The following is a 13,795-nucleotide window of genomic DNA, read 5'->3' on the forward strand; positions in this document are numbered from 1 at the left end:
CCTGTTCTGTGGAAAGGATATTCAAAATACCATGCTTCATCAATGTCTTCTTTGACTTATTAATGAATGGACAATTACTGAGTTAAGACAGTGTCTTATCCTTGCTTCAAAAAAATAATAACAAACCCCACAAACACAAAAAAACTGTTAACGATGAAAACTTATTATGCCAGGACTTAGTATGGCCTGACTTGGAAATTTACTTTCAGAGGCTTTTGTGAATATACCAAGGAAAGAGGACCTAGGTGTATCTTATTCCCACAGGCTGCCAAAAAATATTTGCTTAACGGAGAAAAACTTAATATATAGTGTAGGAGAGAACCTGACACATGCTTAACATTATTGAGTGACAGCAATGCCCAAACTCACCTGTGATCAAACACTATGAAAGTATCCTCCTAAGGATAAGCTTATTACAAATAAGAAGTGAAAATTCAATTACGGAGATACTTTCCGTTTCAGCTCTGATATACAAAAAGCTTGGAAGTTATCACTGTATCTTGTCCTTACAAGATAATGGGGTACAAAATGAAAATCAATGACTTTTCTCAGACGTGATTAATAAAACATGTAACTATGTAAGAATTTTAAAACTGTAATATGTATGTGTACATATGTGTCTCTGAAAATCTGTGTCAAAGAAAACTGAGGCTATCAGTATAAACTCATTTAACTTCTATCTCTTACTTTTATTTCCTCCCAAACTTACCAGTATCCATCCAACTCGAAGGATACAAGTGATTTTTATATACTGTGCAAGGTTTTTTTCTTATTCATATGTCCATGTTTCCCCAGTTCTCTAAATTATTATCTACATCTTCAGGATCTCCTTTATCGGTTCCTTCATTTCAACATAAAAAATATAAGTCCTTCTCATTCTAAAAAATTCTTTTTTGCTAATTATTTTCTCTTTTCATCCAAACTCCTTCAGAGTAGCCTATTCCCACTGTCTTCACTAGCCCCGCCTGGCCCCCACAGGCAGCCCTACACCCTCAATTTATTGCCATCTGGCTTTTTGTCCACCACTTCACTGAACTGCTCTAAGGTCACTGGGGACCTAACTGCCCAAATCCAATGGACACTCACATTCTCTGAAGGATGACACTGTCATCTACTTCCTCCTTCTTGAAACTCTATCACCTCTCTCCTTCCCAGAATTCTTTCTCTGCTTATTACTTAAACGTTGTTAGTACTCACGATTCTCTGAAATCTCATCCATGTTCATGATTTTAATGACTGCTGATATGTGCTGATGACATTCAAATTTTTATCTTTGCATGTCTTCACGTGCATGTCCAGTTATCTACCAGTTTGTCTCCTGAATTCTACAGGTGCTTTAAAATTCTACATGCCCAGAACTAAAGTCTTTTCCCCAATTCAGTTCTTTATCCCCTATTTCCAAACTCAATGATACCACCACCCAACCTTAGTCACACAGATGGGGATTCAGCCTTCGCCTCCTACTTCTTCCTTACTTCCCAAGATCAAGTCTTGCTTGTAATTTCCTAAATAAAATGAGAACTTATTTCCTCCCTTCATCTATACCTTATTTCAGACCCCTTTCTCCTTGCTATTACCTGATCCAAAAGTTACCAAATTGCTGTTTCGTGGAACCAGTTGTTAGACACTTCTATTAAAGAGGACTCTAGAGTCAAATAGCTTTGAGGATGGCTGTGTACCATGCGCCTGCTGTGACGATCCAGAATGAACACTAGCCTACAGCAGCCCCGAGAAGCTGTACAGTAAAGAAACCTGATTAACTTTACTTAAGCCAGGTTCTCCCTTCTGCCGACCTATGAACCTTTCAGTAGGGACAGGAGAGGAGGTGGCAGCGTGAAAGTCCCACTTGAAAATAAAAAACACTGCTCCTCAGAAGACTGGGGCATAATTGTCTCCAGGCTTCTTCAAATTCCTCATCCATACCGACGTCAGTGGTCTAAAATGCCACCTGAACTTGTCCTTTCCATTCTTAGCTGTTTTCTGAGGAAACCAGCTCCACGCACATGGGTGGTTAAGACCCGCTCTCCTCCTCCTCGCGGCCTCCTTTAGGGGCACTTGCCACTGCCTGGCGACACTGCACTGATCCTCCAGAGCCTGTGCCTGTGGCTCCGTAACACACCCCTCGCACACTCACGGCTCTGGACTTCCGCTGTCCTCTCTGCCTTGAGTGTCCTTTCCCTTCACCGGCTGACTCACCAGTTTTTCATGAGTCCTTTAAGACTTAGCTTAGGGACTGCCTCTTTCGATGACTTTTCTTTGCCTCACAGCTCCCCCTCTTCTTCCACAAACACTGACCAAATGCCCTGAATATGCCCGTCACAGCATGTCACGTGCAGGATGAGACATCTGCTGTGCATCTTCCCTCTCACTCCACTGCTAAAGGGCCAACGCTTGCTCATTGTTTCACTCCTCTAACACCCAATCCATGACTAATGAACTAACTAGTACTGTAGTAGCCCTATTAGTAACAATCAGGCAGGACCTTTTAGAAGAAATCTGATACTCCAGCTTTTCTCTGATCTCACCTTTCAGTCTGATTGAACTAAAGACTTATCTGTGCATGTTTTACCAGGGAGACATAATTTAATCCAGAGATGTCATCACATACTCTTACATACTCTGCCGTTTAAAAATTCTGCTCAGATGAGGGAAGGAGACAGGTGTGCTTTCTGACAGCCCCACTCTTTTGCATCTCTAGTGCTCACTGGCTTCTCTCTCGGTGCCTTCCTTAAACCCTTCTTCTCTTAACAAGGAAACAGGATAACAAAGTAATTAAGAGCCTGGGTTCTGCCTATCTGTGAACAGAAACATAACCAAGGACATAGAGAATAGACTGGTGGTTGCCAAGGGGGAGGGGGTGGGAGAGGGTTGGATTGGGAGTTTGGGATTAGCAGATGCAAACTGGTGTATATACAGGATGGATAAACAAAAAGGTCCTACATGGGACTTCCCTGGTGGTGCAGTGGTTAAGAACACGCCTGCCAATGCAGGGGACACGGGTTCGAGCCCTGGTCCGGGAAGATCCCACATGCCAGAGAGCAACTAAGGCCGATGCCACAACTACTTAAGTCCATGCACCTAGAGCCCGTGCTCTGCAACAAGAAAAGCCACCACAATGAGAAGCCCGCACACCGCAACTAGAGAAAGCCTGCATGCAGCAACTAAGGCCCAATGCAGCCAAAAATAAAAAAATAAATAAATAAATTTATTTTTTAAAAAGTGGATGTATTTTAAAAAAACCAAAAAGGTCCTACTGTAGAGCACAGGGAACTATATATCCTGTGATAAACCGTAATGGAAAAGAATATGAAAAAGAATGTATATAAATGTGTAACTGAGTCACTTTCCTGTACAGCAGTAATTAACACAACAATGTAATTCAACTCTACATCAATAAAAAAACAAAATTTTAAAAAATTGCCATAAAAATAGTCACATAAGGGGGACTTCCCTGGTGGTCTGGTGGTTATGACTTCGCCTTCCAATGAAGGGGGTGAGGGTTCGATCCCTGGTGGGGGAGCTAAGATCCCACATGCCTTGCGGCCAAAAATCCAAAACATAAAACAGAAGCAATACTGTAACAAATGCAATAAACACTTTAAAAATGGTCGACATCAGAAAAAATCTTTAAAGAAAAAATTCACATAAATGAAACATAATAAAGTCCACACATTAAAAAAAAAAATAGAGCATGGGTTCGGGTCACATAGCAGCTCCCCACTTACTTACAGCTGTGTAATTCTGGGCAACTCACAAAATGTCTCCTCAGACTCCTCATCTGTAACCGGGGATGGTAACAGTTCCCTACCTCAGAGCTTTGCTGTAGTCCATAAACACGGTTAAGTGCCTTGGTAAATGTTTGAGGCTCTCTGGTTATTGTGAATTAAAATACCTCAATGGCTTCTGGCCATACGATTTATAATAGTTTGATGTTTAACCAAATGGTAAAACTATTCCATTTATCATTCCCATCTCTTTTTAACCCTTACCCTGCTTTGTTGTTTATGTTTTCTCCCAACACAGAGTGCTAGTTCCAGGAGAGTAAAGGCTTTATTTTGTTCACTGCTGAAAGCAATAGCACCCAGAAAAGTACTGTACATATGAAGCCCTCAGTAAACATTAGCTGAATGAATGGTGCAAAGTGTCACAAGGAAAAGTACACCAAAACTTTCATTATAATAAAAAAGTATAGATAAATCTTTCTCTAATGGCTTCCAGTCAAGTAACTGAAACCACCATATGCTATAATAAAAGCATAAGTAATTTATTAAAATTTGAAGGCAAAAACATAATTTTAAAAGATTTAGGCCTATGTTAGGTGTGATAGAGTATGGATGCTTTCTTGAAATTCACAATCAGATCCAGGAGTATCACTTTCAGAATGTTCTAGTAGATTGAGTTTACTTTTAGTTGTCTTTGATGAAACAGTCACTATTGTACTCTCTTTCTTAACAGAAATGTGTTTTTTCGAAGACTCACTTCTAATTGGTTCATTAAGCAAAGAATTATTTTGCCCAATTCCTTTGCTTTTCTGCTTTACAGGTGAGTCAGAGCAGGAATGCAGGTCCTTCCCAGGTTGTTTCCTAGCAGAGTATTTTTTGGTATATTCACCTGCTTTGCTCATTTTCTCTGAAGAAGACCTGCTATTTCTAGATAATTCCTCTTCTTTTCTTTGACTTCCAGTTCCAGAAATGACGTCTGCTGAAGGGAGAACATGTTCTAGCAATGAAATCTTCAAAAGACTCCTGCCGCTGCTCTGTGACTGGGACCCCCAGGTTGTCTTTGGAAGTTTCTAAGGCCTCCTGAGTAGACACTGGGACATGGAAGGAGTCGACAGGCAAAGGAATCCCAGCATCACCTGTAATTTTCTGAAACTGGAGGGAAAAACAAAAGACAAGACAAAAATTAAGTGATGAACAAAGCCAACCATTAAAAAGTAGAGTTCAAAACTTCATTGTTACTCTGTGATCTTATTATTAACACAGTCAATATTCAGAAGATTTCAGAGCCAGTTTTTTTCTAGTTATATCTTGCCAAGTGATTCTCAGCTTAACCTAGCTATATCCAAGACTATGTCCACTACATTTTCAGACTTTGGTGACTGGGGTAGTTATTACCCATTTCCTTTCCCTCACTAAAAATAAAACCCTATTCTGTAAGATAATTAATTTCTTTTCTATCCTCCAGGCACATGTAAACAGTATATAGTTTGTGACCAGACTGTGTTCTCAAGCTGTCAGTTCCCAAGACCAGTCTGAGATTGGTTGATGGGGGCTCCAAGTGAGGCTAGAGGAAAAGCTGACAGGTTTTCCCCTCCCATTCCCATAACCAGGTGATTCACTGTCATATGTTACCTATTAGCTATGTCTGGATTACTTATTTTAAAAATTATATCAGTATGTGTACCTTCATTAGTGTTCCTTCATTGTAAGCTGACTGCATACAAATAGAAACCTAGATAAAATATGAATAGAACAGACATTTATACAATTTAAAATCTGGAATATCTTCTCTAATGTTTTCTTTCTTCATTAAGGATAGTTTGCTTTAACTCATAAATTTTCTAAAGAACTTCCAGTCTCCTTATTTACAATAATACAGTATCATGAAATGGGCACACATTTACTAATCTCAGATTTGGAAAGGATTCCAGAATCTTCTAGCTCCTGAGCATGTGAACTATTAGAGACTGATCATTATTGTTTTCTCCCTGACTTGGTCATTTCCTTTTTGCTAATCACTCTTAGAATCATTAAGTGCTGTTCTGTCCACTTACTTGGATATTTTGCATTTGTCCTGGGGCACCCTGTTTTGATTCTGATTTTTGTTCTTCAAGCGCCTTCTTTTCTTCTTTACGTGGACTACTAACAGTAGAATTCATCTGGGGACGACCTAGTAAATGAAAATCTGACTCATCTATACCAGCCATTGTGGCCAGCTGCCCAAGCCTGGACCAGAGGAGGAAAGGAGAAAAGACAAAGGTTATTATAATCACATAAGAGCAGTTTAGATTTCCCCAGACCTACAATCATGAAGTACTTCTAAAATCTTAAAAGCCTACATCCTACTCCAGACTACAAGCCTCTCTCTCCCCCAAATTCTCAGCCCTTTCCAGATTCATCCTCTAGGACACATCCCATCTCCTTACCTAATACGGCTCCATTTTAAACACTGTCTGACTAGCAGCTTCAACATCTACCACGCACCTCATCCATTACCTCTCACACCTCTATTCCCACGCTTCTTTACCACCTTTCCTCCAGTTTCCAAGAATGTGTTTGTTCCTTCCTTCCCAACACCAACACCAATTCATTCACTGACAAAACACCACTCGATCAACTATCCATCTCCACTTCCCTCTTCCAGCAAAATTGCTCCCAGTTGAGAACAACTGACCTATATCTCCTCTACAGATTAATAATAATTTTTATGTCTAAGGCAAAAATAACTTTAATTCAAACTTATCAAACAAGCAAAGTAAATGAAAGATAGGAAAATTCTTATCCATTCCCGAATATTTTCAATGAAAACTGCGTTCAATTTAATCTTTACAAAAAACTACACCTACTAATTACTCTATCTACAGCTTACTCTTTTATAATGAGCTCCCCACTCTACCAAAGCAGGCTTCCCTATTTGCATTTCTTAAAAAATTTAATTCCTCATTTTAAAAAGTCAACTATATTACCTATAATTACACTAAATATGGCCACGAAAGTGATGAAAATTGCTCCAGTTCCTCAGCAAACTACCATTATAGTCACAAAGAGAAGAACACCATGAAGAGAAATGAACTAACCCAGCATCTTTAAGGAGATCCAAGAAAGCATGGAACTTCTGAAAAGAATTCTCAATGCTGCCCAAAATACCTTCATCATCCAGGATCATGCTTGTCAATGAGTGGGCATGAAGGGCTTCAGACAAAGAGAAATTCATATTTCTTAAGTGGGCATTTTCATGTTCCAGCTATAAAAGAAGACTAAAAATGTCTGACATGATTTTTTCTCATTGTCATCAAAAGTAGTCTTGCCTAGTTTCAAGGAACAAAACTAAAACACTCAAAATGTAATTAATTTGTAATTAACCTAACTCTCCACCAGTAAAGACAGAGACCATATCACATAGTAACCAAAACCCACAGGCACCCAACAAAGTTTCCTATATAACACTTAGGTGGTATATAAATAAACCAAAGTTATTGTTTTATTAATGATCTTTCACAAAAGATCACATTTCTAACTAGTTCAATTCATAACGGAGCCTCATTCCACATTAGAAAATTACCTGCTTTAAGTTTCTCTTAAATTAGAAAATGAAATATAGAATCTGATCTGAACAAAACATATTACAACTCTGCTGAATGTTAAGAATTAACTTTAGTGAGCAAAGTATCTAATGCTTACGTTTAAAAGTCCTAAATCATACCCAACCCAATTTATTAAATGTACAATCACCAATATTTTCTTTGGCTTCTTGAAAATATTCCCCCCGTGCACTCTTCCCCTTCCGCTCATCATCTATGCACTTAAAACCCCCTGTAAGCTCAACTCTAGTATTTCTCAGAAAGGCCGTTAATGTTCATGATGCCCCTTTTGCCTTACATGAGCTGGTGCTCAACATTTATTGAATGAGTGTCCGCCAATCCAATGGATGCACTTTCAAAACTTCCTCCCTACACTCACCCTGTGATAAATTATATTTAGATAGAACTTTTTAGATTATGCCCTGCTTTCATGCACATTACCTAATGTAATTCTCATAGTATATATTTTTATCTTTCATTGCATTCTTAGAAGTTTTCCAATATCTTAAATTTATTTAAAGGATTCACTTTCCTAATTCATTGCCAGAAGAGTCTCATCGTGTCTTTTATGTTACTGTATATACGGTATATGCACAAAAAGTGCCTTCTTGAATCAAAGAATCATGAACAGGAAATAAGCTAATGTCATATAAAAGTGCACGCACACATACACACACACACACATACACAAAACCAGATTTTCACATTTTTAAAAACATGCTTTCTGGAATATAGATCATATGATCACTAAATACCAGTAAATGCAAAAGTCCATATGATACAACCAATTTGCAACATATTACAGTTTTAAAGCTTACAAATTATGTGTATATGGCTTAAAATAAAATCAAAATAAAACGAAAACACTCTCAAAAGCAGAAGAAGAAACTTGTTTACCTCACTGACTCGTCTATCAGCCTTCAGTCTTATTACTCTTTCCTCCTTTAACTGCTTTAGGCACTCCTCCAGGTTTTCCTAAACAAACAGAGTCAATATTATAACTAATTCATAGTATAATATCCAAAAGCCTTTCCAGCTATTGGTCTCATCAGGATTCAGGGGCAGAGCCAGAAGTGAACTCAGATTTTAGTCTGCTACTGGTAATATCATACCATGCTAGTGAAATGAATTATCAAAATCTATCAAATTAGCATAGGTAAGATTTATTTAAATTCCACTCTTTCCAACATAAATTTGTGGCAGCCCACCATAAAAGGCATATGCGTATAACATAGTAAGTCAGAAATAAGAAGTTAAGACCAAGAAAGAAAAATTCTATTTTTATTTGTGGGTCTCTTTATAGCAGGAAGTCCTATTAATGAACATGCTTAACATACCTGAATTGCCTAACTGCAGATTCAAAAGCATGTTTTTAAAAAGTAATCACTTTTAAAGCAATTCACAGTCAAGCACTGTTCCTGGAGTTCCCTGGGTATGAAATAATCTAATCATCAAAACCCTAAAAGGGGGCTTCCCTGCTGGCACAGTGGTTAAGAATCCGCCTGCCAGTGCAGGGGACACAGGTTCGAGCCCTAGTCCGGGAAGAACCGAAATGCCGCGGAGCAACTAAGCCCGTGTGCCACGACTACTGAGCCTACGCTCTAGAACCCACGTGCCACAGCTACTGAAGCCTGCGCGCCTAGAGCCTGTGCTCCGCAATAAGAGAAGCCACCACACTGCAACGAAGAGTAGCCCCACGCTCGACGCAACTGGAGAAAGCCCGCGAGCAGCAACGTAGAACCAACGCAGCCAAAAATAAATAAATAAAATAAATGTATAAAACAAAAAACCCTACGAGGAAAGAACGATCACTAACTCCATGTTTTTGTTTTTGTTTTTTTTGCGTTACACGGGCCTCTCACTGTTGTGGCCTCTCCTGTTGCGGAGCACAGGCTCCGGACGCGCAGGCTCAGCGGCCATGGCTCTTGGGCCCAGCCGCTCCACGGCATGTGGGATCCTCCCAGACCGGGGCACGAACCCGTGTCCCCTACATCAGCAGGCAGACTCTCAACCACTGCGCCACCAGGGAAGCCCTAGTTTACAGATGAGGGAAACAGAGGCAGAGAAGTAGAATAAGTAGAGCAGCACAGCCAAGGTCACACCACTAAGTAGCAGAGCCACACTGTGGACTCAGGAAGCTGGGTGCCATTCCTGTTCACGGAGGTGGTAGTCTTCCCATTCACCAAGGTCACTGAAATAAAATGAACACTGATAAGCTCTCTTAGGAGTTTTAGGAACTAAGACACTTCGGTCCTTGAAGTGGGGACACTGCTAGCAATAGGCAGAATTCTAACAGAGCCCCCAAGATTCCTACTTACTGAAGTACACAAACCTTCCACTTATCCAATCAAACTCTAAATCTAGGTGCTGCAATGAAGGGATTTTGCAGATGGAATTAAGGTTCAAAATCAGTTGATTTTTTAAGATAGGGAGATTATTCTAGGTGGATGTGACCTACTCAGGCACCCCATGAAAAGGACCTGAACTCTTCCTGAATTGAAGTACAAAAGGGACAAGAGGGAGACTCTCCATTGCTGGCTCTGAAGAAGTCCAATGCTGCGGCAGGGAAGGCAAGTGAGAGGCCTCTAGGACCTGAGACTGTCCCCCGACTGACAGCCAGCAAGGAAATGGGGACCTCTGTCCTGCAACTGCAGAATCTGAATTATGCCAACAAGACAAAGAAGCCTGGAGGCATTCTTTCCCAGAGCCTCTGGATGCTAACACAGCCAGACTGACATCTTGATTTCAGCTCTGTGACCCACACAAACTATGGTGAACATCCAACGTCTGGGGCTCAATGTCTTACACTTACATTTCACGTGCTTTAACACTCTCGGGAGGGAACCCACATGTTCCAGTGTGTATCTGAGCAGGAAACCTAGTCAGGCTGTGCCTGGACTTCTGACCTACAGAACTGTGAGCTAGTCAGATAGGTACTGTTTTCAGTCAGTAAGAGTATAGTAAAAGAATTAATATTCTACTCAACCTCCAGGTTCATGAACAAAATAAACGATTTTCATTGTTTTAAGCCACTGTTTCAGGGTGGTTTCTTATGCAGCGATAAACAATCAGAATACCTACACTTATGAAAACAGTAAGGTATATTTATACATTTTAGCTGCTTTGAACAATCACTTAAAGAATGAGGAACTCTATTATATGCCATCATTGGGAGAGGAGCTGGTATCACTTTCTGGAGAGTAGCTCTTGGTACCTAACAACAATCCTACATCAGGAGTTTACCCTAAGAAAATCAGATGTGGGCAAAGATTTATCTACCAACATGATGTCATAAGATTGTTTATAACCAAACCCTAGAAGAAAGCTAAGAGCCTCCAAATTGGGACTGGTTTAAATAAAAACAGCTCACCATCTGAAGGAATGCGCTATGAAGCCACTAAGAAAAGAATGACAACAGATCTCAACCAGAGTTAATGAATGGGCTTCAGGAGTTCTACATTCAAAATGTATCTGTGCATTTTTCCTGGGAGACGGTGCATAAGCTTAGTCAAATTCTCTGATGTAGAAGAGTATTTAGTGACATGGCAAAATATTTTTCATACTTTTTTCAGACAAAAGAGCAGATTAGGTGTGTGTACATGCAGAGGTGGCTTCTATTTCCTTCAATGAGTTGTTCATTGTTTTCAAAAATTTACTCAATGAACATATATTTTTATATTCAGATCATGTTTAAAAAACTGACAGTCTAAGAACTTCAAATTCTTTAATGTTTCATTACTAAAGCCAGCCAAGTTTTCAATGGGGAAAAAGGGGAAAAAATTGCAAAATTCCTCTACTTTCAATATAATGGTTTAATAAATCGTCTAAAACCGATTTCAAAGAATTTCTAAACAAATAAGCAAACAAACAAAAAAACCCTCACCACAGTCAGAGGAAAGTAGAGTAAAACTTCCTGACTGGTTCTAAATAGCACATCAAAGTGAAATTACATGAAATAGTTTCTCCCTCTAGTGGAGGGAATTAGAACACAGTGTTAAATTTTTGTGAAAAAGTGTACCCTCCTCCCACAAAGTATTAATAATTCATGTCCCTTACATGGAAATATGGAACCAAAAAAGTTAGAAAGTAAAATTGCTTGATATTCTATTACTTAAGTAAGACTAATGATAAGGCTTTGGAATAATTTTCCTTCCTGTCATCTGCTCTCCCTTCTGTACACCGGCTAGGGTGATTTTTCTGGGACAAAGCTCCCATCATATTGGATATCAAATTTTATGTTCACCTTTTCTCCATTTAACATTGAAATCCATCATTTCTCATATAATCAGGGGATTCATAACCTTGATTTTTTTGTGTGGGCTACAAAATATTCCACTGAGTGGGTTTACTGGTTAACCATTTTACACATTTAAATTTTTTCCAACTTTTCAATATTATCAGACAAAATAACCGTTTTTATGCATGAAAGCTTTTTTCCATATTGAGAATAACGTTCTTGCAATAAATCCGTAAAAATGAGTTTGAGGTCAAAGCAAATGAACATTTTTAAGGCTTGAGGTACCTATCTCCAAACTTCTCTCCAAAAGATTTCTGAGATTTTATACTGCCATCAGCGATGTATCACTTGGTATATAACCTCTACTACAACTGTTGGCTTATTTCCTCACGTAGAGTGCAAGTTATTTGAAGATTGGGGGTGTATTTTATTAAGTGTTTATCCCCAGCACCTGTGCCTAGCACAACATAGGCGGTCAATAAATAACTGCTTAACAAGGAAAATCCCTGCCAATACAAGATGTACGTGTGTGAAAGACAGACTGTGTTTTTCTCTAACTGGATAGATGAAAACTTGTCTTCTTTAATGTGCAATTTTTTTTCTTATAATTAGCAATTAAATTTCTCTTTTAGATTATATTGTAAAAATTCAGATTCTCTGAGGCAAATGGGCCTGGCACTACCCATTAGCTATATAACCTTGGACAAGTTCTATAACTCTAGGCCTCAACTTCCTCATCTATAAAATGGAGATAAGCTCCCATATCACAGAGCTCTTGTGAGGATCACATGAGTTAAAACACATATAAAATAAGAAGAGTGCTTGGTACACAGCGTATGTTCAATTAAGGCTGAATGAATGAACATGTGAACGCAAGCAGTAGTGAAGGGCTTAAAATGAAATGGTCTCATCCCACTCCCACATCCAGCAGTCAAGAAGCGACCGATTCTTTACTCAGGCTTTTAATTGTAAAATACGATAATGTGTACTGAGAAGTGCTCAGGACAAAATTGTCAATGTGACAAATAAAAAAAGAATACTTACATAACCACTACTCAAATCTGAAAGTATTGATACTTGTCAGCATCTCAAAAACCCCCCCATATCCTTTTCCCATCACAATCTCCTTCCCTCTTCCCAGTTAAACACCATCCTCATTTCTTGACAATCCTTTCCTTTAACCTGCATGCATCCCTAACAAAAGAGTTTAGTTTTGTCAACTAACTTTATGTAGACTATCATAGTATATGAAGTCTTTTCTATCTTATTTCTTTCACTCAACATTGGTTTAAAAAATTCATCCATTGCAGCCTGTAGCTCTAGTTCATTCAATTTTGTTGCTTGACAGTTTTCCCACTGTACGAATACACATAATTTATTTAATTTTTGACCCTTAATGAACATTTAGTTTGTTTTCAGTTTGTGCTAAGGCAAATCATGGACAGGAATCCTGCTGTACCGGTTATTCCTGTGCATTTACACAGGGCGGGGGGGTGTGGGCTGCTGGGTCACAGGCTATTTATATACCTTCAGTTGATGGAGAGTGCTAAATGCTTTCCAAAGTAGTTGTGTCGATTTGTACTCCAGTATAAGCAGGGTAGAAGATTCCCATTGTACTCCAGGTCTACAATACCTGATACTACCACACTTCATTTATGTATTTGTCAAACTGATGGGCATGTAGTTTCATTGGTTTTGACTCACTTTTCTCTTATTACTTAATGAAGTCGTACACTTTTCTGTGTTTACTGGCTGTTTGGATTTCCTTTTTTATGAGGTTTACGTCAACTATTGTTATTTTTTTATTATTATTATTTAGTTATTTTTGGCTGAGTTGGGTCTTCGTTGCTGCGTGCTGGCTTTCTCTAGTTGCGGTGAGCGGGGGCTACTCTTCATTGCAGTGGCCTCTCTTGTCGTGGAGCACAGGATCTAGGCGGGCGGGCTTCAGTAGTTGTGGCACGTGGGCTCAGTAGTTGTGGCTCACAGGCTCTAGAGCGCAGGCTCCGTAGTTGTGGTGCACAGGCTTCACTGCTCCGCGGCATGTGGGATCTTCCCGGACCAGGGCTCGAACCCGTGTCCCCTGCCTTGGCAGGCAGATTATTAACCACTGCGACACCAGGGAGGTCCAACTATTTGTTATTTTGAATTCTTCCCCATTTCCAAGTAATACTCTTACATGACCATTTTCTGACTAAATTGGAGGCATTATCTGTTCATTTTCTATTTTACTAAGTAAGGGTTTAGCTCCTTTACAC

General features: G+C 39.3%; 1 protein-coding gene across 1 annotated transcript; it reads right to left on the reverse strand.

The window, feature by feature from the left end:
- Window positions 1-3,973: 3,973 nt before the first annotated feature.
- On the reverse strand, window positions 3,974-8,266 carry LOC114891602 (centrosomal protein of 78 kDa-like). The gene is given in 6 exon segments (XM_029215796.1): window positions 3,974-4,708; window positions 4,710-4,874; window positions 5,407-5,454; window positions 5,777-5,948; window positions 6,800-6,966; window positions 8,201-8,266. Coding segments are annotated over 5 exon segments (921 nt in total). The 5' UTR covers window positions 6,937-6,966; window positions 8,201-8,266; the 3' UTR covers window positions 3,974-4,309.
- Between the last annotated feature and the right edge of the window lie 5,529 nt (window positions 8,267-13,795).

Source organism: Monodon monoceros, unplaced genomic scaffold, assembly GCF_005190385.1.
Source record: "Monodon monoceros isolate NGI ecotype Baffin Bay Population unplaced genomic scaffold, NGI_Narwhal_1 Super_Scaffold_12, whole genome shotgun sequence".
Classification (NCBI taxonomy): domain Eukaryota; kingdom Metazoa; phylum Chordata; class Mammalia; order Artiodactyla; family Monodontidae; genus Monodon; species Monodon monoceros.